Source organism: Bos taurus, chromosome 4, assembly GCF_002263795.3.
Source record: "Bos taurus isolate L1 Dominette 01449 registration number 42190680 breed Hereford chromosome 4, ARS-UCD2.0, whole genome shotgun sequence".
Taxonomy (NCBI): domain Eukaryota; kingdom Metazoa; phylum Chordata; class Mammalia; order Artiodactyla; family Bovidae; genus Bos; species Bos taurus.
In genome coordinates, this window is record NC_037331.1 from 107,396,197 (window position 1) to 107,423,514 (window position 27,318).

At 39.5% G+C, this 27,318-nt stretch overlaps 1 protein-coding gene across 1 annotated transcript; it reads left to right on the forward strand.

The window, feature by feature from the left end:
• The first annotated feature begins 2,779 nt into the window (after positions 1-2,779).
• On the forward strand, positions 2,780-3,712 carry OR2A68 (olfactory receptor family 2 subfamily A member 68). The gene has a single exon (NM_001389879.1). The coding sequence runs from the start codon at positions 2,780-2,782 to the stop codon at positions 3,710-3,712; it is 933 nt and encodes a 310-aa protein (NP_001376808.1).
• The last annotated feature ends 23,606 nt before the right edge of the window (positions 3,713-27,318 follow it).

Genomic DNA, 27,318 nt, shown 5'->3' on the forward strand with positions numbered 1-27,318 from the left:
CCAAAATAATTTATCCCTTGTCTGTATATGTTGAGATCTAGGCTTAGACAGACATGAGACATCAGGACCTTTTTAGATTCCTTGTAAGCATTTTCCCCATCCTGGTCAAATGTGCAGCCTTTTAGTTTCCCAGCAATGTCTTGGAGCTATTCAAATCACTTTTATTTCCAAATCATCTTATTTCCTGTTTTTCCACTCACAGTTAGTCTATACTTTCTCCAATTTTTATTCCTTGTCTCATGTGGCCAGCAATGCGGGAGACTCGAGTTGGATCCCTGGGTCAGGAAGACCCCCTGGAGAAGGGAATGGCAACCCACTCCAGTATTCTTGCCTGGAGAATCCCATGGACAGAGGAGCCTGAAGGGCTACAGTCCATGGGGTCACACGAGAGTCAAACATGACTTAGCCACTAACCCTTTCACTTTTTCCAGTGGCAGCAGCTGATACTTTTGCCTTTAAAGGCTTTTAACAAGTGCCTTCCGCATAGCTGCATCAGCCCTGGGAGAATTTTTGAGTTGGTCAAAATAAGGGCAAGTTCTTTGAGATGATCCTTCAAGGCCTTCTATTCCTCAGCAGCTTTTTCAACATCATTTCCTAATGTGATTGAGTGGTGGTCCTTCATGTTTGCCCAACTGTATTGTTTGGGAGTAATCTGGTTATAGTCTTCTTATGTAGGCTTTTCTTCTGGATAAGGCACTAACATGGTGAAAGAACAAAACGACCTTATAGTATGTAACAGATAAATATATTCATAGAGTAACCTCAGATACTAGAAAACAGAACTCTGGTAATAATTACAGTAAACTTTTTGCTTTGAAATAGATAAGAGTTTTGCAATATAGTTATTTCTTACCAAAATTTTTCTATGCTGTCATCCAGTATGGATAATTATTAGACTCAGGATTATCGTTTTGATAGAAGTAATTGTCCTACTAAAAACAGGATAGGGTGAGTGCCAATTTCACTGACTAGGGTTGGAGAAATAGTTTAAAACTCCCTAGCTCAGTTACTAGACTGCCCAACCGAGAATAGCATATCTTTGTCATTCATACCATATTTTCCTGAGCTGCTGTTATTTTAATGACAATTGGAAAGGAGACATTTTATTTAGACTATCTTAAAATAGATAGGTAGACAGAATAATAGGTAGGTAGCTGGGTAGAAAGAAGAATGAAAGGAAGCATGGAAGGAAAAAGGAAGAGAGGGAGGAAGGAAGAGGTGAAGGAAAGGGAAGGCAGAAAGGAAGGAGTAGATTTGACCAAGAACTTCCATGTCCTAGAATTTTGTATAAGAAAACAAGTTTACACAAAGAATGTATCAAATTTAGACACTGTAGCATTACGTGGCATACAACCTAGTCAGAAGGTAATATACTAGATAAAATAATGTGTAATAAAATAGTGTATGACTGTTTAGAGTATGTTGCAGAGAAATATTTGTCATGGAAAACAGACATGATGTTATTCTTAATGAAAGAAATAGATAAGGAATATTGCTCATATAATTTTAATTACGTATGTAAAATTTATGTATAGCTAATAATGGAAAACAGTATATACAAATTATTAGCAATGATTACTTTTATCTGTGTGTTTCATTTAGGTATTATTTCTTAGCATCTTATCCAATTTCATGTTTTTCTATGAGACTTAAGAAAACTTGATGTCAAAATTTGTTAAGGTTGAAGGAAGAAGGAACTTCAAAATTATGGATTAATAACCTTATAATGGAAATAACTTGGAGAGAGCATCCTGACCTAGTAATCCACATGAAGATCACCAATGTGCAAATTAACATTATCTGTGTATTAATGGTGGAGAAGGCAATGGCACCCCACTCCAGTACTCTTGCCTGGAAAATCCCATGGATGGAGGAGCCTGGCAGGCTGCATCCATGGGGTCGCTAAGAGTCAGACTTGACTGAGCGACTTCACTTTCACTTTAATATTTCATGCATTGGAGAAGGAAATGGCAACCCACTCCAGTGTTCTTGCCTGGAGAATCCCAGGGACGGGGGAGCCTGGTGGGCTGCCGTGTATGGGGTCTCACAGAGTCGGACACGACTGAAGCGACTTAGCAGCAGCAGTAGCAGCAGTGTATTAATGAAAAGCATTAAAATAACATTTTTTTCTTTCAAAAATTTTCATTTCAACAAAATGTGGAGAATCAGTGGAAAACAACAATTGAGAAACATTATACAAAATAAGAGCTCAGAAGTATGAGGGTCAAGGCAAGAAAGACTAAGTACTTAAGATTACAGGAAATGAGTATCATATGTGATATTGGATTTGAACTTTAGACTAAGAGGCAGAAAGTGCTGTACTTAGAATAGTGATTCATGTTAAAGTCATGTCTCCAGATTTTTGGTAATCATATTGAAAACAGACTAGTGACTATGCATGTTATGGAGAAAAAATTCAAAAGTTTGGGAAAAAATTGTCAATATGTGATTATGGTAGCATTTTAGTCGTATGTGGTCTACAAAGAATTAATATTATACAGACAAAAGATATCATAAAGCAAACATGAAGAACTGGTGAAATGTATATATGAGTATTGTTTATGATCCCTGATACTTGTCTAAAAATTTGAATTACTACACATTAAATAGTAAAAAATAAATAAATACAGCGAGGAAACATTGGAAGAAAAAAACTCAGTGATGTAGTAACAACATGAGCTTCCTCTGAATTCACTTCACATAAATAAATCCTATCTTCTTTGCTATCCAGCCCTGACCTTCCCATCACACTTCAGTCCTTTACAGACTGTCACTGGCAATGGAGGGAAACCAATCACAGATCACAGAATTCATCCTGGTGGGATTCCAGCTCAGTGAAGACTTGAAGTTGCTCCTCTTTGGTATCTTCTCCTTGTTATATACATTCAACCTGTTGGCAAATGGCATGATCTTGGGACTTATTTGGTTTGACCCCAGGCTGCACTCCCCCATGTACTTCTTCCTTTCCCACCTGGGCCTCATTGACATATTCTATGCTTCCAGTAATTTGCCCAATCTGCTGGCAAATCTAGCAAAACACAAGAAAACCATCTCCTTTGTCCCATGCAATTTGCAGATGCTTCTCATATTGAGTTTTGGTTCTGTAGAGTGTCTGATTTTGTTGGCGATGTCCTATGACAGGTATGTGGCGATCTGCCATCCCCTCCAGTACACGGTCATCATGAACTGGAGAGTGTGCTCCATCCTGGCCATTGCTTGCTGGGTGTGTGGATTTGCCCTGGCCCTGGTCCAAGTAATTCTTTTGTTAAGATTACCCTTCTGTGGCCCCCAGAAGGTGAACCACTTCTTCTGTGAAATTCGCTCTGTCCTCAAATTGGCCTGTGGTGACATCTGGATGAATGAAATGTTCCTCTTTGCTGATGCTGCTCTTATCTTAGTTGGGCCCCTTTCCCTGATCTTGGTCTCCTATATGCGTATTCTCTGGGCCATCCTGAAGATCCAGTCAAAGGAGGGCTGCAAGAAAGCCTTCTCCACCTGCTCCTCCCACCTCTGTGTGGTTGGGTTCTACTTTGGCTTAGTCATGATCGTTTACATGGTTCCCGACAACAGTCAACGAGAAGAACACCTGAAGATCCTTTTCCTGTTTTATACTCTTTTCAACCCATTGCTGAACCCTCTTGTCTACAGTGTCAGGAATGCTCAAGTGAAGGCTGCCTTCCACAGAGTACTGCAGAAGAAGAGGACAGTGTGAAGGAGGGTCCAGTTTTGGTTCAGTGCATTCTTTTCCCTTCAGAGATGTGATTGCTGGTGCAAGAAAACTCAAAATTCCCCAGAAAGTGACATGGTTTAATGAAGAGCATTACTCCAGAGTAACATCAGCATGATGGAAGACTAGGAATCCCTAAGCCTCCATTCCTCCACGGAGACAAGAACATATAGACCTAATTTCCTTTGTGGAAAGGAAGTTAGATAATAGTGGCAGAATTCCAGAAAAGCACAATACCAAGAAGAAATACAGTAAGCATTCAGGCAAATTTATGCTGTTTCACCCTCCATACCTACTTCCCTTTCCTGGCAGTGTGTCAATATCAGGAGAATATCTCCAACTCCCAACACTCCCTCAAGGGGGAAAAGAAGAATGGATCATGTAGACTATTTTTGAGTTTTCAGGGAATGGTTTGAGATTCGTTAGTTGTCTTGCCTGACTCAGAGCACCAGTGGAAATGCCAGTGTGGACTCCTGATTGGGATCTCTGAGAAAGATGGCAAGCACCAAGCTTTCTACAGCTGTATAGGGATATTTTGGATTTTCACAGTTCTCATAAATCTGCTGGTATCTCATTCTTGTTTTCAAATGAAATTCCTTGATGACATGTAATGTTGAGTTTTTTAGCAGTTGTTTCCTTGCTATCTGTATATCTTCCTTGGTGAGATGTCTCTTTACATCTTTTCCCCATTGTTGTGTAATAAACTTTACTTTTTAGAGCAATTTCAGAGTCACTGCAAAATTGAGTGGAAGTTGCAGACTCCCTGTATGGCACTCTGCTTCCAAACATGTATCAGATCAGATCAGATCAGTCGTTCAGTCGTGTCCGACTCTTTGCGACCCATGAATCACAGCACGCCTGGCCTCCCTGTCCATAACCAACTCCCGGAGTTCACTCAGACTCACGTCCATCGAGTTGATGATGCCATCCAGCCATCTCATCCTCTGTCGTCCCCTTCTCCTCCTGCCCCCAATCCCTCCCAGCATCAGAGTCTTTTCCAATGAGTCAACTCCTCGCATGAGGTGGCCAAAGTACTGGAGTTTCAGCTTTAGCATCATTCCTTCCAAAGAAATCCCAGGGCTGATCTTCAGAATTAACTGGTTGGATCTCCTTGCAGTCCAAGGGACTCTCAAGAGTCTTCTCCAACACCACAGTTCAAAAGCATCAATTCTTCGGCGCTCAGCCTTCTTCACAGTCCAACTCTCACATCCATACATGACCACAGGAAAAACCATAGCCTTGAATAGATGAACCTTTGTTGGCAAAGTAATGTCTCTGCTTTTCAATATGCTATCTAGGTTGGTCATAACTTTCCTTCCAAGGAGTAAGTGTCTTTTAATTTCATGGCTGCAGTCACCATCTGCAGTGATTTTGGAGCCCAGAAAAATAAAGTCTGACACTGTTTCCCCATCTACTTCCCATGAAGTGGTGGGACCGGATGCCATGATCTTCGTTTTCTGAATGTTGAGCTTTAAGCCAACTTTTTCACTCTCCACTTTCACTTTCATCAAGAGATTTTTTAGTTCCTCTTCACTTTCTGCCATAAGGGTGGTGTCATCTGCATATCTGAAGTTATTGATATTTATCCCGGCAATCTTGATTCCAGCTTGTGTTTCTTCCAGCCCAGCATTTCTCATGATGTATTCTGCATATAAGTTAAATAAGCAGGGTGACAATATACAGCCTTGATATACTCCTTTTCCTATTTGGAACCAGTCTGTTGTTCCATGTCCAGTTCTAACTGTTGCTTCCTGACCTGCATACAAATTTCTCAAGAGGCAGATCAGGTGGTCTGGTATTCCCATGTCTTTCAGAATTTTCCACAGTTTATTGTTATCGCCTCCCCTGTTGTCAATATCCCCCTTCAGAGTGGCACATTTGTTATTCACACACCTATATTAGCACATCATCATCACCCAAAGTCCATAATGTACATTTGAACTCACTCATGGTGTTGTATATTCTGTGTGTTTGCATGGGTGTATAAGTAGGTACATCTACCATTATATTATCATACACAGTATTTTCACTTCCCTAAACGATTACCTCTTCCTTCCTCCCTTCTTGCAAATCTCTGGCAACTACTCATCGCTTAATTCCCTCCAGAAAAAAAGAAAAAAGATAGTCACTGAATCATGTTCTACTCTTTATGACTCCATGGACTGTAGCCCACCAGGCTCCTCTGTCCATGGAATTCTCCAGGCAAGAATGCTCGAGTAGGTAGCCATTCCCTTCTCTAGGGGATCTTCCCAGCCTAAGTATCAAACCCGGGTCTCCTGCATTGCAACCAGATTCTTTACCATCTAAGACATCAGAGAAGCCCAATTCCCTCCATAGTTTTGGCTTTCCCAAATATCATACGGTAGGAAAAATATGTAATTTTTTTTCACATTGGTTCCCTTCACTCAACTGTACATATCTGTTTCCTCTGTCTTTATTTTTGCTTGATAGTTCATTTCATTTTCATGAAGAATATATTTCCTTTGTCTGAATGCACCATGTTTTATTTATCCATTTACCTACCAAAACAACATCTTGATTACTTCCAGATTTAAGCCATTATGATTAAAGTTACTTTAAACATCTCTGTGCAGGTTTTTGTGTTGACATAAATTTCAAATCCTTTGGATAAATACCAGGCAGTGCAACTGGTAGATCCTGTTGTTAAGAGGAAGCTTAGTTTTTTGAGAAAATGTGAAAATTTCAAAGTGACTATATGATATTCTTGAATTAAAATGAATTTTCTTCAGCAATATATGAAAGTTCCTATTGATTCACACACTAGTCATTATTTGGTGCTGTCAATTTTCTGGATTTTAGCCATTCTAGTAAGTGCATAATGATATTTCATTGTTTCACTTTGTATTTTCCTGATGACAGAGATATGGAGTATCTTTTCATCTGTTATTTACCATCTGTCTGTCTGTCTTTGAAAGATGCCTGTTAGGATTTTTGGTTCATTTTTAAATAGAGTTGCTTGTTTTCTTACTATTTTGTTTTAAGAGTTCTTTGTATATTTCAGAATCAAATTATTGTTGCTATATGCACAAAGATTTTCCTCCATTCTACAGCTTCAGTTTTTATATTCATACCAGTGTCTTTCACAGAGCAAGAATTTGTCTTCTGATCACTATTTGTTTCTATTATCAACTTTCCCTTGGTGTATAATTTATTTACAATGTGTTTCTACTGTACAGAAAGGTGATTCAGTCACACATATGTATATATATATATATATATATATATATATATATATATATATATGTACATTCTTTTTTCTATCTTTTCCATTATGGTTTACCATGCAATATTGAATATAGTTCCCTGTGCTATACAGTAAGACCTTGTTGTTTATCCATTCCATATATAATAGTTTTCAACTGCTAACCCCCAAATCCCACCTCATCCTTCCCCCATCCTTCTTCCCCTCGGCAACCATAAATCTTTTTTGTATATCTGAGAGCCTGTTTCTGTTTTGTAGTTTGTTTCATTTGTGCCCTATTTTAGATTCCACATATAAGTGAGACTGTATTGTATTTGTTTTTCTCTTTCTGACTTACTTCACTTAGTATGATAATCTCCAAGTCCGTCCATGTTGCTGTAAAAGGCATTATTTCATTCTATTTATTGCTCCATATTACTTTGCCAACAAAGGTCCATCTAGTCAAGGCTATAGTTTTTCCTGTGGTCATGTATGAATATGAGAGTTGAACTGTGAAGAAAGCTGAGTGCCGAAGAACTGATGCTTTTGAACTGTGGTGTTGGAGAAGATGCTTGAGAGTCCCTTGGACTGCAAGGAGATCCAACCAGTCCATTTTAAAGGACATTAGCCCTCGGTGTTCTTTGGAAGGAATGATGTTAAAGCTGAAACTCCAGTACTTTGGCCACTTCATGCGAAGAGTTGACTCATTGGAAAAGGCTCTGATGCTGGGAGGGATTGGGGGCAGGAGGAGAAGTGGATGACAAAGGATGGGATGGCTGGATGGCATCACTGACTCTATGAATGTGAGTTTGAGTGAACTCCAGGAGTTCATGATGGACAGGGAGGCATGGTGTGCTGCGAATCATGGGGTCGCCAAGAATCGGACACGACTGAGGGACTGAACTGAACTGATACCATTGTATATATGTGCCACATCTTCTTTATCCATTTATCTGTCGATGGATTTAGGCTGTAACAATTTACATTCCCACCATAGTGAACACGCATTTCCTTTTCTCTAGGTCCTCATCAACATTTATTATTTCTTGTGTCTGATAATGTGATGTCAACAGATGTGAGGTGATATCACTTTGTGATTTTTATTTGCATTTCTCCAATAATCAGTGTGATAATGAGCCTCTTTTCAGGTGCCTATTAGCCATTTGTATATTTTCATTTTTAAAATATCTGTTCAGGTCTTCTCACCATTTTTTTTTTCATTTGATTGTTCATTTTTTTCATATAGAGTTGAGTGAGCTGATATTTGGGGCTCCCCTGATGCCTCAGCAGGTAAAGAATCTGCCTGCAACAGACAAAGGAGATGTGGGTTCAATCCCTACGTTGAGGAGATCCCCTTGAGGAGGAAATGGCAAACGACTCCAATACTCCAGTATTCTTTCTTGAAAAATCCCATGAACAGAGGTTTGGATATTAGTTTCTTACTAATCATGTTATTTACAAACTTTTTATTCCATTCCATAGTTTTTTTGTTGTTGTTATTTTGTCCATGATTTCCTTTTCTGTGTGAAAACTTTTAAGTTTAATTTGGTCTCATTTATTTTTGCTTATATTTCATTTATAATAGGGGACAGTTCTTAAAGAAAACTATTGCTATGATTTATGCCAGAGTGTATTCTGCCTCTACTCTCTCCTAGGAGCTTTGTATTTTTAGGTCTCCTATTTAATTATCTAGGTCATTTTTAATTAATTTTTTATATGGTTCTAGAGAATAGTCAGATATGATTCTTTTGCATGTAGCTTTCTGGCTTTCCCACCACCATTTATAGATGAAACTGTCTTTTCCCCATTGTATAATCTTTCCTTCTTTGACATAATTAATGGCCCGTATAACTGTGGGTTTATTTCTGAACTTTCTGTTCTGTTCCATGGATGTGTGTGTCTCTTTTTGTGCCACTGCTATGCTATTTTCATTACTGTAGCTTTGTCATATAGTTTGAAATCAGGGGCTGTGATACCTACAGCTTTGTTCTTCTTTCTTAAGATTGTCTTAGTTATTGGAATCTTTTGTATTTCCATACTAATTTTAGAGTTATTTCTTCTAGTTCCATGAAAAATTCCATTGGTATTTTGATAGTTATTACATTGAATCTATGGGTTGTCTTAACCAGTATGGGCATTTAATCAATATTTCTTCCAATCCATGATACAGTATATCTTTCCACCTGCTTTTGTCACCTTCAGTTTCTCATCAGCAGCTTACAATTTCACAAGTCTTGATTGTAGTCCACTTTGGGTTAATTCTCCTTGGCACTCTCTGTGCTTCCTGGACCGGAATCTGTATTTCCTTTCCCAGGTTCATAAAGTTTTCAGCTATCATATTTGCAAATACTTTTTCTTCACCTTTCTCCTGTTTCTGGGACCCTCTATAATGCAAATGTTAGTACTCTTAATGCTGTCCCAGTGGTCTCTTATTCTGTTCCCATTTATTTTTGTTCATCTTTTCTCTGTACAGCTTCAGCAATTTCCACTAATCTGTCTTTCATCTTGCTGATCGATTACCTGTGTCATCTAATCTTGATTGTTTCTAAGGCATTTACATCTCAGTTCTTTTTTTTTCTTCTTCTAATTGGTTTTTTATACATTTTCTTAAACTCCTTGATAAGAACTTTAAACTTCTCACTCTATTCATCCGATCATTTCCTAAATTCTTTGAACATCTTACAGTCATCACCTTGAATTGATTCTTGGGTAGATTGCTCATTTCCACTTCACTTAGTTCTGGAACTTTATCTTGTTCCTTCATTTGGAACATATTTTCTACCTCCACATTTTACCTCCACAATTTGCTGTTTTTATTACCATGTGTTTGGTAGGTTGATAGTGCTTCACAACCTTGGACACGTGGCTTTTCTAGAAGGTGTTCTCTATGTCCAAGCAACACACTAGCCTCTGATCACCAGGGTAGTACTTTGCTATGGCATCACTAGAAAACTGAAACTTTTGGTAAGAGCTTTAAGAAACAGTTGTCAGTTTAAAGTCTGCCAAGAAATGACATATGGAAGTCACTTATCAAATATAGTATTGGAAAATTTCCACCTTGAAATGAAAAATGACAGATAGTACATTTTTTTTCGAGTTAGGGAAGAGATTTCTTTTTCATAATTGTAAATCTTCAAAATGAGATCTTCCAGAAACTAAGATCATATTTTTGTAATTACACAAAAATATCTTACTATATTTCCAGTACCACTAGTATTTTAAGATGTCACAATAAATCACGTCAGAAGTCCTTATTATAAGTCCTTATCAGAAGTCCAGTCCCCCAAGCCTACATATCTCTGAGATACTCTAAAAGGAGCAGATGATCAAAATTCACCTTAAAAATTAATGAAAACCATGGAGAAATAAATACCATTTTGTGGACAAGACTGTGCGTGTGTGTGTGTGTATGTTCTTCAATCCACAAACCAAGCTAATGATGAGCAAATTGAATTCAACAGAGCAAAAAGACAACTCCTCTTTGCTAAATCTTTCCAACGTTTGTGATATAATCATCGAGAAGGGGACATTTGACCTGCAATGTAAGAAGTCTTCTGAACCACAGAACCTACTTTCCAGGCTCCTAAAAAGGTAGGAGTTTGTCAGGTGAAAGTCTAAAAAAGTCTTAAAATTTATCTAAGCTTATATAATGTAAAGATAGTTTATGCTGTCTCTGAATAGACAGAATATATACTTTCATTTCAAAAAACACTGTTAGTCAATAGGAATATCAGAGTAAAGATTTCCAAAAATTATCTGCTATGGAAGTGCAAAAGAAACACTGAAAAAATTTGTTAAAGTCATGTTTTTCTAAACCCAGAATGTAAAGGCTTGCAAAAATCTGATGGGTGTTCATCCGAGAAAAAGCTTGTCCCTTGATAAGACATGAGCCATGTGGAGTTTCAACTTGCTCCCTTGATCATCATTCCAGCTATGTGTGGTAACATAGAAAATAACAACCTGCAGCCACAGTGAAAATGGGCATCCTTAAAGCCTCTGGGGGGAGTAAACAAGATTACAGGAACAAAATACTTATGACGTATAGAAAGAAAGTTACAGTTACGGTATAAACTTGGATGTTTTGATTAGAACTAAAGGAGAACATAGATCCTGTACTCATAAATTCTAATACAAATTGTGCAATGTAGTCTGAATTTTACAACCAACATTGGAAAAGAAAATGAATTCTTTTAGTTATTATTAGCAATAAAAAATGTATGTAAAGTACAATCACCAAAATAAAGAAGGTAAGAAATTAAAAGAAACATTAAGCTTGTAAAAGTTTTTAAAATGTGTGTGTGTATATATATAGACACACACATACGTATACGTTCCTTTCAGTTCAGTTCAGTTACTCAGTCGTGTTCGATTCTGCGACCCCATGATTTGCAGCACGCCAGGCCTCCCTGTCCATCACCAACTCCCGGAGTTCACCCAAACCCACGTCCATCGAGTCAGTGCTGCCATCCAGCCATCTCATCCTCTGTCATCCCCTTTTCCTAGTGCCCCCAATCCCTCCCAGCATCCGAGTCTTTTCCAATGAGTCAACTCTTCACATGAGGTGGCCAAAGTACTGGAGTTTCAGCTTTAGCAACATTCCTTCCAAAGAACACCCAGGACTAATCTCCTTCAGAATGGACTGGTTGGATCTCCTTGCAGTCCAAGGCACTCTCAAGAGTCTTCTCCAACACCACAGTTCAAAAGCATAAATTTTTTGGTGCTCAGCTTTCTTCACAGTCCAACTCTGTCATCCATACATGACTACTGGAAAAACCATAGCCTTGACTAGATGGACCTTTGTTGGCAAAGTAATGTCTCTGCTTTTTAATATGCTGTCTATGTATGTATATGTAAATAATGGTGTACATTGTAAACCAGACACTTGACAAAGGAGAGAGGAATACATGAGAGAAAATCTTATAATCAGCTCCTTGTAGGTGACTTTTGAGCATTGGAATTACTCTAGGAAATGGGAGGTCATAGGATCTGCTGATTCACTGATGCACAGTAGATAAACATTGATTTTGGACAACTGAATTTGAGAATAAACCTTGTGATATAAATTTATGTGTTATCAGCATATGGAATGTGTAGAAATGCCTGGAATTCAAGAGGTGCTATAGAAAGTGAGTAGAAAACAGCTACAAAGCATAAACCCTGAACAATGCCAGTGTTCCTAGATCAAGGAGGGGCATAAAGATCCAGGAAAGAAATCTGAGAAGGAGCAAGACGAAAGGTATAAAGACCACTGGAGGGATGTAATTTTATAAAATCAAGTGAAGAAATGTTTCACAGAGAGAGAGAGCGCGCACCAGTGAATAAGGTAAATGCCACAGGCAGGCAAGTCAGATGATAACTAAGAACTGATCCTTGAATCTAGCAAATAGATGATTCATCTCAGTTCAGTAGCTCATTCATATCCAACTCTTTGCAACCCCATGGATGGCAGCACACCAGATCTCCCTGTCTATCACCAACTCCTGGAGTTTACTCAAACTCATGTCCATTGAGTAGGTGATGCCATCCAACCATCTCATCCTCAGTCGTCCCCTTCTCCTCCCGCCTTCAATCTTTCCCAGCATCAGGGTGTTTTCAAATGAGTCAGCTCTTTGCATCAGGTGGCCAAAGTATTGGAGTTTCAGCTTCAACATCAGTTCTCCCAATGAACACTCAGAACTGATCTCCTTTAGAATGGACTGGTTGGATCTCCTTGCTGTCCAAGGGACTCTCAAGAGTCTTCTCCAACACCACAGTTCAAAAGCATCAATTCTTCCGTGCTCAGTTTTCTTTATGATCCAACTCTTGCATCCATATATGACTACTGGAAAAACCATAGCTTTGAATAGATGGACTTTTGTTGGCAAAGTAATCTCTCTGCTTTTTAATATGTTGTCTAGGTTGGTCATAACCTTCCTGCCAAGGAGTAAGCATCTATTAATTTCATGGCTGCAATCACCATCTGCAGTGATTTTGGAGCCTAGAAAAGTAAAGTCTGCCACTGTTTCCCATCTATTTGCCATGAAGTGATGGGACTGGATGCCATGATCTTAGTTTTCAAGAGGCTCTTAAGTTCTTCTTCACTTTCTGCCATAAGGGTGGTGTCATCTGCATATCTGAAGTTATTCATATTTCTCCTGGCAATCTTGATTCCAGCTTGTGCTTCTTCCAGCCCAGCATTTCTCATGATGTACTCTGCATATGAGTTAAATGAGCAGAGGGACAATATATAGCCTTGACATACTCCTTTTCCCAATTTGGAACCAGTCTGTTGTTCCATGTCCAGGTCTAACTGTTTCTTCCTCACCTGCATACAGGTTTCTCAAGAGGCAGGTCAGGTGGTCTGGTATTCCCATCTCTTTCACAATTTTCCATGGTTTATTGTGATCCACACAGTCCAAGGATTTGGCAGTCAATAAAGCAGAAATAGATCTTTTTTTGGAACTCTCTTGCTTTTTCAATGATCCAGCGGACATTGGCAATTTGATGTCTGCTTCTACAGCCTTTTCTAAATCCAACTTGAACATCTGAAGTTCATGGTTCACGTGTTGCTGAAGCCTGGCTTGGAGAATTTTGAGCATTACTAGTGTGTGAGATGAGTACAATTGTGTGGTAGTTTGAGCATTCTTCAGCATTGCCTTTCTTTGGGATTGGAATGAAAACTGACCGTCCCAGGTCCTGTGGCCACTGCTGAGTTTTCCAAATTTGCTGGCATATTGAGTGCAGCACTTTCACAGCATCAACTTTCAGGATTTGAAATAGCTCAACTGGAATTCCATCACCTCCCCTAGCTTTGTTTGTAGTGTTGCTTTCTAAGGCCCACTTGACTTCACATTCCAGGATGTCAGGCTCTAGGTGAATGATCACACCATCGTGATTATCTTTGTCATGAAGATTTTTTGTATAGTTCTTCTGTGTATTCTTGCCACCTCTTCTTAATATCTTCTGCTTCTGTTAGGTCCATACCATTTCTTTTTTTTTTTTTTTAATGGTAAACAAGGCAGTATTTTATTTTATTTTTTTAATTTTATTTTTAAACTTTACAAGATTGTATTAGTTTTGCCAAATATCAAAATGAATCCACCACAGGTATACATGTGTTCCCCATCCTGAACCCTCCTCCTTCCTCCCTCCCCATACCATCCCTCTGGGTCGTCCCAGTGCACTAGCCCCAAGCATCCAGTATCGGGCATCGAACCTGGACTGGCAACTCATTTCATACATGATATTTTACATGTTTCAATGCCATTCTCCCAAATCTTCCAACCCTCTCCCTCTCCCACAGAGTCCATAAGACTATTCTATACATCAGTGTCTCTTTTGCTGTCTCGTACACAGGGTTATTGTTACCATCTTTCTAAATTCCATATATATGCGTTAGTATACTGTATTGGTGTTTTTCTTTCTGGCTTACTTCACTCTGTAAAATAGGCTCCAGTTTCATCCACATCATTAGAACTGATTCAAATGTATTCTTTTTAATGGCTGAGTAATACTCCATTGTGTATATGTACCACTGCTTTCTTATCCATTCATCTGCTGATGGACATCTAGGTTGCTTCCATGTCCTGGCTATTATAAAGAGTGCTGCGATGAACATTGGGGTACACGTGTCTCTTTCCCTTCTGGTTTCCTCAGTGTGTATGCCCAGCAGTGGGATTGCTGGATCATAAGGCAGTTCTATTTCCAGTTTTTTAAGGAATCTCCACACTCTTCTCCATAGTGGTTGTACTAGTTTGCATTCCCACCAACAGTGTAAGAGGGTTCCCTGTTCTCCACACCCTCTCCAGCATTTATTATTTGTAGACTTTTGGATCGCAGCCATTCTGACTGGTGTGAAATGGTACCTCATAATGGTTTTGACTTGCATTTCTCTGATAAGGAGTGATGTTGAGCATCTTTTCATGTGTTTGTTAGCCATCTGTATGTCTTCTTTGGAGAAACGTCTATTTAGTTATTTGGCCCATTTTTTGACTGGGTCATTTATTTTTCTGGAGTTGAGCTGTAGGAGTTGCTTGTATATTTTTGAGATTAGTTGTTTGTCAGTTGCTTCATATGCTATTATTCTCTCCCATTCTGAAGGCTGTCTTTTCACCTTGCTAATAGTTTCTTTTGATGTGCAGAAGCTTTTAAGGTTAATTAGGTCCCATTTGTTTATTTTTGCTTTTATTTCCAATATTCTGGGAGGTGGGTCATAGAGGATCCTGCTGTGATGTATGTCAGAGAGTGTTTTGCTTATGTTCTCCTCTAGGAGTTTTATAGTTTCTGGTCCTACGTTGAGATCTTTAATCCATTTTGAGTTTATTTTTGTGTATGGTGTTAGAAAGTGTTCTAGTTTCATTCTTTTACAAGTGGTTGACCAGATTTCCCAGCACCACTTGTTAAAGAGATTGTCTTTAATCCATTATATCTTCTTGCCTCCTTTGTCAAAGATAAGGTGTCCATATGTGCGTGGATTTATCTCTGGGCTTTCTATTTTGTTCCATTGATCTATATTTCTGTCTTTGTGCCAGTACCATACTGCCTTGATGACTGTGGCTTTGTAGCAGAGCCTAAAGTCTGGTAGGTTGATTCCTCCAGTTCCATTCTTCTTTCTCAAGATCGTTTTGGCTATTCGAGCTTTTTTGTATTTCCATACAAATTGTGAAATTATTTGTTCTAGCTCTGTGAAGAATACTGTTGGTAGCTTGGTAGGGATTGCATTGAATCTATAAATTGCTTTGGGTAGTATACTCATTTTCACTATATTGATTCTTCCAATCCATGAACATGGTATGTTTCTCCGTCTATTAGTGTCCTCTTTGATTGCTTTCACCAGTGTTTTATAGTTTTCTATATATAGGTCTTTAGTTTTTTTAGGTAGATATATTCCTAAGTATTTTATTCTTTCTGTTGCAATGGTGAATGGAATTGTTTCCTTAATTTCTCTTTCTGTTTTCTCATTATTAGTGTATAGGAATGCAAGGGATTTCTGTGTGTTGATTTTATATCCTGCAACTTTACTATAGTCACTGATTACTTCTAGTAATTTTCTGGTGGAGTCTTTAGGGTTCTCTATGTAGAGGATCATGTCATCTGCAAATAGTGAGAGTTTTACTTCTTCTTTTCCAATTTGGATTCCTTTTATTTCTTTTTCTGCTCTGATTGCTGTGGCCAAAACTTCCAAAAATATGTTGAATAGTAATGGTGAAAGTGGGCACTCTTGCCACCTCTTCTTAATATCTTCTGCTTCTGTTAGGTCCATACCATTTTTAACCTTTACTGAGTCCATCTTTGCATGAGATGTTCCCTTGTATCTCTAATTTTCTTGAAGAGATCTCTAGTCTTTCCCATTCTGTTGTCTTCCTCCATTTCTTTGCATTGATTGCTCAGGAAGGCTTTCTTATCTCTTCTTGCTATTCTTCGGAACTCTGCATTCAGATGCCTATATCTTTCCTTTTCTCCTAGCTTTTTGCTTTTCATCTTTTCACAGCTATTTGTAAGGCCTCCCCAGACAGCCATTTTCCTTTTTTGCATTTTTTTCCCCTTGGGGATGGTCTTGACCCCTGTCTCCTGTACAATGTCACAAACCTCCATCCACAGTTCATTAGACACTCTATCTATCAGATCTAGTCCCTTAAATCTATTTCTCACTTCCACTGTATAATCAAAAGGGATTTGATTTAGGTCATACCTGAATGGTCTAGTGGTTTTCCCTAATTTCTTCCATTTATGTCTGAGTTTGACAGACTGTGGTCCACTGGAGAAGGGAATGGCAAATAACTGCAGTATTCTTGCCTTGAGAACCCCATGAACAGTATGAAAAGGCAAAATGATAGGATGCTGAAAGAGAAACTCCCCAGGTCAGTAGGTGCCCAATATGCTACTGGAGATCAGTGGAGAAATAATTCCAGAAAGAATGAAGGGATGGAGCCAATGAAAAACAACACCCAACTGTGGATATGACTGGTGATAGAAGCAAGGTCCGATGCTTTAAAGAGCTATATTGCATAGGAATGTGGAATGTCAGGTCCATGATCAAGGCAAATTGGAAGTGGTCAAACAAGAGATGGCAAGAGTGAATGTTGACATTCTAGGAATCAGCAAACTGAAATGGACTGGAATGGGTGATTTTAACTCAGATGACCATAATATCTACTACTGTGGGCAGGAATCCCTCAGAAGAAATGGAGTAGCCATCATGGTCAACAAAAGAGTCCGAAATGCAGTACTTGGATGCAATCTCAAAAACGACAGAATGATCTCTGTTTGTTTCCAAGGCAAACCATTCAATATCACAGTAATCCAAGTCTATGCCCCAACCAGTAACACTGAAGAAGCTGAAGTTGAACGGTTCTATGAAGACCTACATGACCTTTTAGAACTAACACACAAAAAAGATGTCCTTTTCATTATAGGGGACTGGAATGCAAAAGTAGGAAGTCAAGGAACACCTGGAGTAACAGTCAAATTAGGCCTTGGAATACAGAATGAAGCAGGGCAAAGACTAATAGAGTTTTGCCAAGAAAATGCACTGGTAATAGCAAACACCCTCTTCCAACAACACAAGAGAAGACTCTACACATGGACATCACCAGATGGTCAACACCGAAATCAGATTGACTATATTCTTTGCAGCCAAAGATGGAGAAGATGAATACAGTCAGCAAAAACAAAACCAGGAGCTGATTGTGGCTCAGACCATGAACTCCTTATTACCAAATTCAGACTTAAATTGAAGAAAGTAGGGAAAACCACTAGACCATTCAGGTATGACCTAAATCAAATCCCTTATGATTATACAGTGGAAGTGAGAAATAGATTTAACGGACTAGATCTGATAGATAGAGTGCCTGATAGACTATGGAATGAGGTTCGTGACGTTGTACAGGAGACAGGTATTAAGACCATTCCCATAGAAAAGAAATGCAAAAAAGCAAAATGGATGTCTGGGGAGGCCTTACAAGTGGCTGTGAAAAGAAGAGAAGCGAAAAACAAAGGAAAAAGGAAAGATATAAACATCTGAATGCAGAGTTCCAAAGAATAGCAAGAAGAGATAAGAAAGCCTTCTTCAGCAATCAATGTAAAGAAATAGAGGAAAACAACAGAATGGGAAAGACTAGAGATCTCTTCAAGAAAATCAGAGATACCAAAGGCACATTTCATGCAAAGATGGGCTCAATAAAGGACAGAAATGGTATGGACCTAACAGAAGCAGAAGATATTAAGAAGAGATGGCAAGAATACACAGAAGAACCGTACAAAAAAGATCTTCATGACCCAGATAATCACAATGGTGTGATCACTGACCTAGAGCCAGACATCCTGGAATGTGAAGTCAAGTGGGCCTTAGAAAGCATCACTATGAACAAAGCTAGTGGAGTGATACAATTCCAGTTGAGCTATTCCAAATCCTGAAAGTTGATGCTGTGGAAGTGCTGCACTCAATATGACAGCAAATTTGGAAAATTCAGCAGTGGCCACAGGAATGGAAAAGGTCAGTTTCATTCCAATCCCAGAGAAAGGCAATGCCAAAGAACGCTCAAACTACCGCACAATTGCACTCATCTCACACGCTAGTAAAGTAATGCTTAAAATTCTCCAAGCCAGGCTTCAGCAATATGTGAACCGGGAACTTCCTGATGTTCAAGTTGGTTTTAGAAAAGGCAGAGGAACCAGAGATCAAATTGCCAACATCCACTGGATCATGGAAAAAGCAAGAGAGTTCCAGAAAAACATCTATTTCTGCTTTATTGACCAGGCCAAACTTTGACTGTGTGGATCACAATAAACTGTGGACAATTCTGAAAGAGATGGGAATACCAGACCACCTGATCTGCCTCTTGAGAAATTTGTATGCAGGTCAGGAAGCAACAGTTAGAAGTGGACATGGAACAACAGACTGGTTCCTAATAGGAAAAGGAGTATGTCAAGGCTGTATATTGTCACTCTGTTTATTTAACTTATATGCAGAGTACATCATGAGAAACGCTGGACTGGAAGAAACACAAGCTGGAATCAAGATTGCCGGGAGAAATATCAATAATCAGATATACAGATGACACCACCCTTATGGCAGAAAGTGAAGAGGAACTCAAAAGCCTCTTGGTGAAGGTGAAAGTGGAGATTGAAAAAGTTGGCTTAAAGCTCAACATTCAGAAAACGAAGATCATGGCATCCAGTCCCACCACTTCATGGGAAATAAATGGGGAAACAGTGGAAACTGTGTCAGACTTTATTTTTCTGGGCTCCAAAATCACTGCAGATGGTGACTGCAGCCATGAAATTAAAAGATGCTTACTCCTTGGAAGGAAAGTTATGACCAACCTAGACAGCATATTCAAAAGCAGAGACATTACTTTGCCAACAAAGGTTTGTCTAGTCAAGGCTATGGTTTTTCCAGTGGTCATGTACGGATGTGAGAGTTGGACTGTGAAGAAGGCTGAGCGCTGAAGAATTGATGCTTTTGAACTGTGGTGTTGGAGAAGACTCTTGAGAGTCCCTTCGACTGCACGGAGATCCAATCAGTCCATTCTAAAGGAGATCAGCCCTGGGATTTCTTTGGAAGGAATGATGCTAAAGCTGAAACTCCAGTACTTTGGCCACCTCATGCGAAGAGTTGACTCATTGGAAAAGACTCTGATGCTGGGAGGGATTGGGGGCAAGAGGAGAAGGGGACGACAGAGGATGAGATGGCTGGATGGCATCACTCACTCGATGAACATGAGTCTGAGTGAACTCCGGGAGGTGGTGATGGACAGGGAGGCCTGGCGTGCTGCGATTCATGGGGTCGCAAAGAGTCGGACACGACTGAATGACTGATCTTATCTTGGCAATAAGGAGTTCATGATCTGATCCACAATCAGCTCCTGGTCTTGTTTTTGCTGCCTGTATAGAGCTTCTCCATCTTTGGCTGCAAAGAATATAATCAATTTGATTTCTGTGTTGACCACACGGTGATGTCTATGTGTATAGTCTTCTCTTGTGTTGTTGGAAGAGGGTGTTTGCTATGACCAGTGCATTCTCTTGGCAAAACTCTATTAGCCTTTGCCCTGCTTCATTCTGTATTCCAAGGCCTAATTTGCTTGTTACCCCACGTGTTTCTTGACTTCTTACTTTTGCATTCCAGTCCCCTATAATGAAAAGGACATCTTTTTTGGGTGTTAGTTCTAAAAGGTCTTGTAGGTCTTCATAGAACTGTTCAATTTCCACTTCTTCACTGTTACTGGTTGAGACATAGACTTGGATTACTGTGATATTGAATGGGTTGCCTTGGAAACGAACAGAGATCATTCTGTCGTTTTTGAGATTGCATCCAAGTACTGCATTTCAGACTCTTTTGTTGATCATGATGGCTACTCCATTCTTCTGAGGGATTCCTGCCCGCACTAGTTAATATAATGGTCATCTGAGTTAAATTCTCCCATTCCAGTCCACTTCAGTTTGCTGATTCCTAGAATGTCAATGTTCACTCTTGCCATCTCCTGTTTGACCATTTCCAATTTACCTTGATTCATGGACCTAACATTCCACATTCCTGTGCAATATTGCTCTTTACAGCATCGGATCTTGCTTCTATCACCAGTCTCATCCACAACTGGGTATTGTTTTTGCTTTGGCTCCACCTCTTCATTTTTTCTGGAGTTATTTCTCCACTGATCTCTAGTAGCATATTCGGCACCTACTGACTTGGGGAGTTCCTCTTTGAGTATCCTATCATTTTGCCTTTCATACTGTTCGTGGGGTTCTTAAGGCAAGAATACTGAAGTGGTTTGTCATTCCCTTCTCCAGTGGACCACATTCTGTCAGACCTCTCCACCATGAGACGCCAGTCTTCGGTGGCCCCACATGACATGGCTTAGTTTCATTGAGTTAGACAAGGCTGTGGTCCGTGTGATTAGTTTGACTAGTTTTCTGTGATTATGATTTCAGTGTGTCTGAGAGGCATCAGAGGGCAGACACACTGAAACCATAATCACAGAAAACTAGTCAATCTTATCACATGGACTACAGCCCTGATATTTACCTGGAGCCAAACTATGTTGGAAGTAATGAAGACAATGGTGACCTCCTTCAAAAGATCCCATGCTACACTCAGTACCCCCAATCCTGCAGCAGGCCACCATGAACCCACATCTCCTCTGGAGACTCCTGGACACTCACAGGCAAGTATGGGTCAGTCTCCCATGGGGTGACTACTCCCTTCTTCTGGGTCCTGGTGCACAAGGTTCTGTTTATGCCCTCCAAAAGTCTTTTCCCCAGTCATGTTTAAGTTCTGGTAGCTTTATTTTGGGTTTAATGGCGACCTCCTTCAAGAGGGCTTATGCCATACCCAAATCTGCTGCACCTAGAGCCCCTGTCCCTGTGGCAGTCCACTGCTGATCCATTTCTCCACAGGAGACACTCAAACGAGGTTCTGTCTCATTTTCTGTGGAATCCCTGGGCCCTGGCGCACACAAGGTTTGTTTGAGCCCTCTTAGCATCTCTGGCGGGAATGGGGTTTGATTCTAAACGTGAATTCGCCCCTCCTACCATCTTGCTGGGGCTTCTCCTTTGCCTTTGGTTGCCGGCTATCTCTTCACTGTCACTCCAGCACCTACCATCTTACTGGGGTTTCTCTGACCTTGGACGTGGAGTATCTCCTCAAGGCCAGTCCAGCGAAGCACAGCCCCTGCTCCTGATCTTGGATTTGGGGTAAACCCATAATTAGTGTCTTTAAAATTTAGAGTTTCGCATTCTAACCCACTGTGTGCAAGTCAGATAGGACAGAGATTTTATTGCTGGAGAGAAGTTCTTGAGAGAGGGTTTGAATTCATAGCATAAGTTGGAGACTGGCCTTCACTAGGGAGAAAACTCGTGACTCCTTAGTAAGAGAAGGCAAGTTGGGATAAATGCAAAGATTAGTGTGTTAGTAGTGTACAAACTCATCTTCTTGTTTCTGTGTTCTCAGTTACTCTCACTTACTAGCTGAGACTATGGGTGGAAGGACTTATAGAAGCTTAAAGAAAATAAGAGAAAAAGTCATCTGAGAAAAGATGAGTGAACAACAGTATACTTTCTGGGAACATCAAAGGCCAAATCAATGTGAACACTCATGAATTTAAGGGATCTGAGTCACCATGTTTTGTGTTGTCTCTGGATCCATGGGTGCAGGCAAAGCCATGCCTCATCTAAAGTCAATGCTTACAATGATGTGTTTACAACAGAAAGGGACAGTGGCCTCTCTAAATGTAGAACATATATTTCTGGAAAACGTGTTTTGAAAATGGGACACATACTTAAAAAGTAGATTAAAGCAGGAAAGCACTGAGGCCATAGGATTCCATCTCCAAAGCTTCCCAAGTAATGATTACTATTTGCAATGGAAAATTTCTATAATTATGTGTAATTCTATAATAATGTGTAAACATTAACACTTTTCAGCAGACAGAGATTGTTCACTCCCTGAGAGAGAGAGTGTTCTCTGAGGGGCTACTTTAATAAGATCCATGGGAGTCATATTTATTACATTATGAATCTTTCTAAAATTAGGATATAGAAGCAGAATCAATGTCAAGTACATACTGCATTCCCATCCTTGGGGACTACTATGGGACATAATCAATAGAGTATGACTTATCTGTTAAAAATTTTTATAGCAAGATTATCTTGAATATGGAGATCTTTGTCATTTTTCTTGAGATTTTCTCCTGCATAAGCAGGGGCAAAAACACACAGAGACACAAACTCTTTTAGATAACAAATCAGGAGACCCAGAGGGAAGGGAGTGTTTGTACTACTTTGTGGGAAAAATGGAGAAAGGTAAAAAGAGACATAGTAATTGTTCCCTGAGCTCCACAGGACTCTGTCTGGGGAATGGGTTGGTTTTAGGTGTTCAGACTCTAAAGCACTCAGACCTAGAGACTCCTGAATTGTGTTTCCTCCGTCAGTACAGAAAAGGTGTCTGGGACTTATCATCCTTGTACTCGCTTCAGGGAGCAGGCAACTCAGCTCCAACCATTTCCACCTCTGTGAGTTTCCAGTACATTCAATCCCAATTTAATTAATTCCAGCAATTGTACCACAACCCCTTGGTACAAATTATTATTTTTGCAATGGTTACCAGGTACAGAAGAGCAGGACAAAAGACTGGAAACAATTATCAGGGTTAGAAAGAAGTAAAAGCCACCTTCATGAAGACTCTTGCACTGTGCCTGGGACCTCAGAATAACCTCTGATTCTCATGCTGTCTAATGTAGGTTTCTTACTCCTCCTAATCAGAGTCCCTCCCTGGTCTTGCTTATCGGTAGGGGCTGGTGAAACTCAATGTCCCTGAGTCTTGGTATCAAACAAAAAGGGGCAGAAGAGCCATCTAGAGCTGATGCCTCTCCTACCAAATGATGAAGCCGGAAGTGTTGTGTGACTTGTCTTCCACTGTCTTTCATTTCTTCCTCTGCTAAGGACCATCTGCTCCTGGAAATGTCCTCCTGCCAGGAAGTGAGAACACTGGGGCTCCTTTCTTTGCTGCCCAGTGGGGAGGCGTTAGTAAAGAACAGGGAGAAATCCTCGGCTACATGACAAAGATCCCATTAGTATTTCTTTTGTAGAAGAGAAGCTGGTATAAGTACCAGTTTAGCTTATCGTGATTTGTTGTCCAGTGATACTGTCCAGGGATGGTTGTCCTCCTCTGAGGATAACCCTTTGTCATCCTCACACAAATGTGACTGCCATTGCCACTTATCAATTTGGGGGGAAAGTTCTAGCTGGTAAAAATATGGTAAAATGTCCCTACTTCAAAAGATATTTCTCTGTTTTGTAATGGTTGAAATTAAAATAAATCATTGTTAAGTATTACCAAATGCATAAGGAAAATCAGGGTAATCCTATCTTCGTAATGTTACAGTAAGGCATAGTTTTTCTAACAACTTCCTCTCAGTTCAGTTCAGTTGCTCAGTCGTGTCCGACTCTTTGCGACCCCATGAATCACAGCACGCCAGGCCTCCCAGTCCATCACCAACTCTCAGAGTCTACTCAGACTCATGTCCATCGAGTTGATGATGCCATCCAGCCGTCTCATTCTCTGTCGTACCCTTCTCCTCCTGCCCCCAATCCCTCCCAGCATCAGGGTCATTTCCAATAAGTCAACTCTTCACATGAGGTGGCCAAAGTACTGCAGTTTCAGCTTCAACATCAGTCCTTCCAATGAACACCCAGGACTGATCTCCTTTAGGATGGACTGGTTGGATCTCCTTGCAGTCCAAGGGACTCTCAAGAGTCTTCTCCAACACCACAGTTCAAAAGCATCAATTCTTTGGCACTCAGCTTTCTTCACAGTCCAATTCTCACATTCATAAATGACCACTGGAAAAACCATAGCCTTGACTAGATGGACCTTTGTTGGCAAAGTAATATCTCTGCTTTTCAATATGCTATCTAGTTCGGTCATAACTTTCCTTCCAAGGAGTAAGCATCTTTTAATTTCATGGCTGCAATCACCATGTGCAGTCATTTTGGAGCCCAAAAAATAAAGTCAGCCACTGTTTCCATTGTTTTTCCCATGAAGTAATGGGACCAGATGCCATGATCTTCGTTTTCTGAATGTTGAGCTTTAAGCCAACTTTTTCACTCTCCCCTTTCACTTTCATCAAGAAGCTTTTGAGTTCCTCTTCACTTTCTGCTATAAGGGTGGTGTCACTTGCATATCTGAGGTTATTGATATTTATCCCGGCAATCTTGATTCCAGCTTGTGTTTCTTCCAGTCCAGCGTTTCTCATGATGTACTCTGCATACAAGTTAAATAAGCAGGGTGACAATATACAGCCTTGACGTCCTCCTTTTCCTATTTGGAACCAGTCTGTTGTTCCATGTCCAGTTCTAACTGTTGCTTCCTGACCTGCATATAGGTTTCTCAAGAGGCGGGTCAGGTGGTCTGGTATTCCCATCTCTTTCAGAATTTTCCACAGTTTATTGTGATCCACACAGTCAAAGGCTTTGGCATAGTCAATAAAGCAGAAATAGATGTTTTTCTTGAACTCTCTTGCTTTTTCGATGATCTAGCAGATGTTGGCAATTTGATCTCTGGTTCCTCTGCCTTTCTAAAACCAGCTTGAATATCTGGAATTTCACATATTGCTGAAGCCTGGCTTGGAGAATTTTGAGCATTACTTTACTAGTGTGTGACATAATTGCAATTGTGTGGTAGTTTGAGCATTCTTTGGCATTGCCTTTCTTTGGGATTGGAATGAAAACTGACTTTTTCCAGTCCTGTGGCCACTGCTGAGTTTTCCAAATTTGCTGGTTAACTTCCTCTACACTACAGTAGTTTCATTATTCTCACCCCTATTTCAGCATTTTAGTAGTATAATTCTAGTCAATATTTAGGAGGCTAACAGAGTTTTCGTGTTCATATTGTCTGACTTCTGTTGTGTATAAGATAAGAGTTGATGGCCCGCTAACACGAAGTTACTCGAAAGGCATTCTCCATAGACCTGAGCTTCTAAGCTATCAGAGTCCCCTCAGCTAGTTGAGGTGTTGGACCAAAGGGTTTCACTTCTGCAGCAAGTCAAGGAAAGCAGTGATTATTTCCTGTAGATGTGAGGTAAGATCATTGGAAAAGACCCTGTTGCTGGGCAAGGTTGAAGGCAGGAGGAGAAGGGGAGGATAGAGGATGAAATGGTTGGATGGCATCACCGACTCGATGGACATGAGTTTGAGCAAGCTCCAGGAACTGGTGATGGGCAGGAAAGCCTAGTGTGCAGCAGTCCATGGAGTCACAAATAGTTGGACATGACTGAGTGACTGGACTGAACTGAACTGAGGAGATGTTCTAGGACTAATGCATATATAAAGATACAACCCTCTGATAGTCATCTTGCAATGTAAAATTATATATAATGCTTATTAATTATGCTTATAATTTTCTTACTAAAACTTTTCTTGGTATATATAATATAAGGTAATAATTTAAATATATTAACAGAATCTCCTCTAAGGTATATTCTAATATGTGACAAGTATATTCTTTTAACCTGTAATGATAACATATCTGAAATACAGAACGAATTTTAGAGATATTGAGTATTGGGAGCTGGACTTAGAAACTAATGTCAAATCACTGGGAGATCCCAACAGAGATGACAAAGAAAGACACTTGTTTGAGAGCACAAGTCTGGGAGCCAAAGAATCAGGCAGTTATCAGGGAGCTACTACTTGTAAGATAACTCAAGCTACTGCAGATTAGATTTATCTGCAAATATATGAATTTGTACAGAAGGAAAATTCTACATTAAACTAAATTGCTAAGTCCCTAAGCAGACAAGACAGGAAGATAGACCAGAACCAGCAGTTAAACCACCAGTCAGTGTAGAGAACTTGAATGCTGTGATGTTCATGCTAACATTTATTGTAATATCAGTACCTAAAACTTGAATTTTACAGGCATGCACTGATACAGGATGAAGGCTTTGGAGTCACTTTTATTAGCTGGCTGACTCAACCTGCGTGACAATATCTATGATTTCATGTATGTATGTTCACATATTTTGCCCAATTTAAATTGGATTATCTATCTTTTCACTATCAATATACAGAAATTCTTTACATATTCTGAATATGAACACTATTGATTGCATATGTTATAAATATTTCCTTCCACTCTGTAGATTTCATTTTTATTCTCTTAATGATGCCTCTAGGTAGACAGGAGTTAGGCTCTTAATTTTATCAATCTTTTCTTTAATACTGTTTTTTATTTTGTTGCAGAAACTTTTCTTCTCTCTGAGGCTTTCACTATAAATTATTCATTAATGTTCTACAAAGCTTGTTTTCATCTTTTATGATTAATTCTAAAACCTACCTAATTTTTTGTAGTATACTGGTAGAAGTCATGTTTGAGGTTTTGTCCACTTTGATAGTCAATTGATCCAGAATTATTTATTAAAAACCACAGTGCCTTTGTCTTGGGTCAAGTATGTATGTGTAAGCGTGTTTGTGTGCATACATTTCTGAATTTCTGAGTAAACCTTGCTGTTTGATGGGTCTGTTTATTTGTCTTTGCTCCAATACAGTAGTGACTGACTGTGTAAAGGCACTATAGCCTTGTAGGTCCCAGTATCCCACCGAGTAAGTGCTTTTACTTCATTCTTTAAGATTGCCTTATTCTTCTTCATCTTTTATAATTTCATATGAAATTTATAGTTAGGGTCTCAATTTCTATACCTGAACTAACCTTGAATTCTGATTTTTATTTTATTGAACCAATAGAACAATTTGGAGAGATTTGCAATCTTTACAAAATGATCATTCTGTAAACAAAGTGTAAGTCTCCCCATTTGTACATCATCCTTGAGCCCAAATTTTTGGATATTTGCTTATTTGTAATAGTAGACCATCTATAAATATTTATTTTTAATATATGCAAGTGTGTTTTCAATAA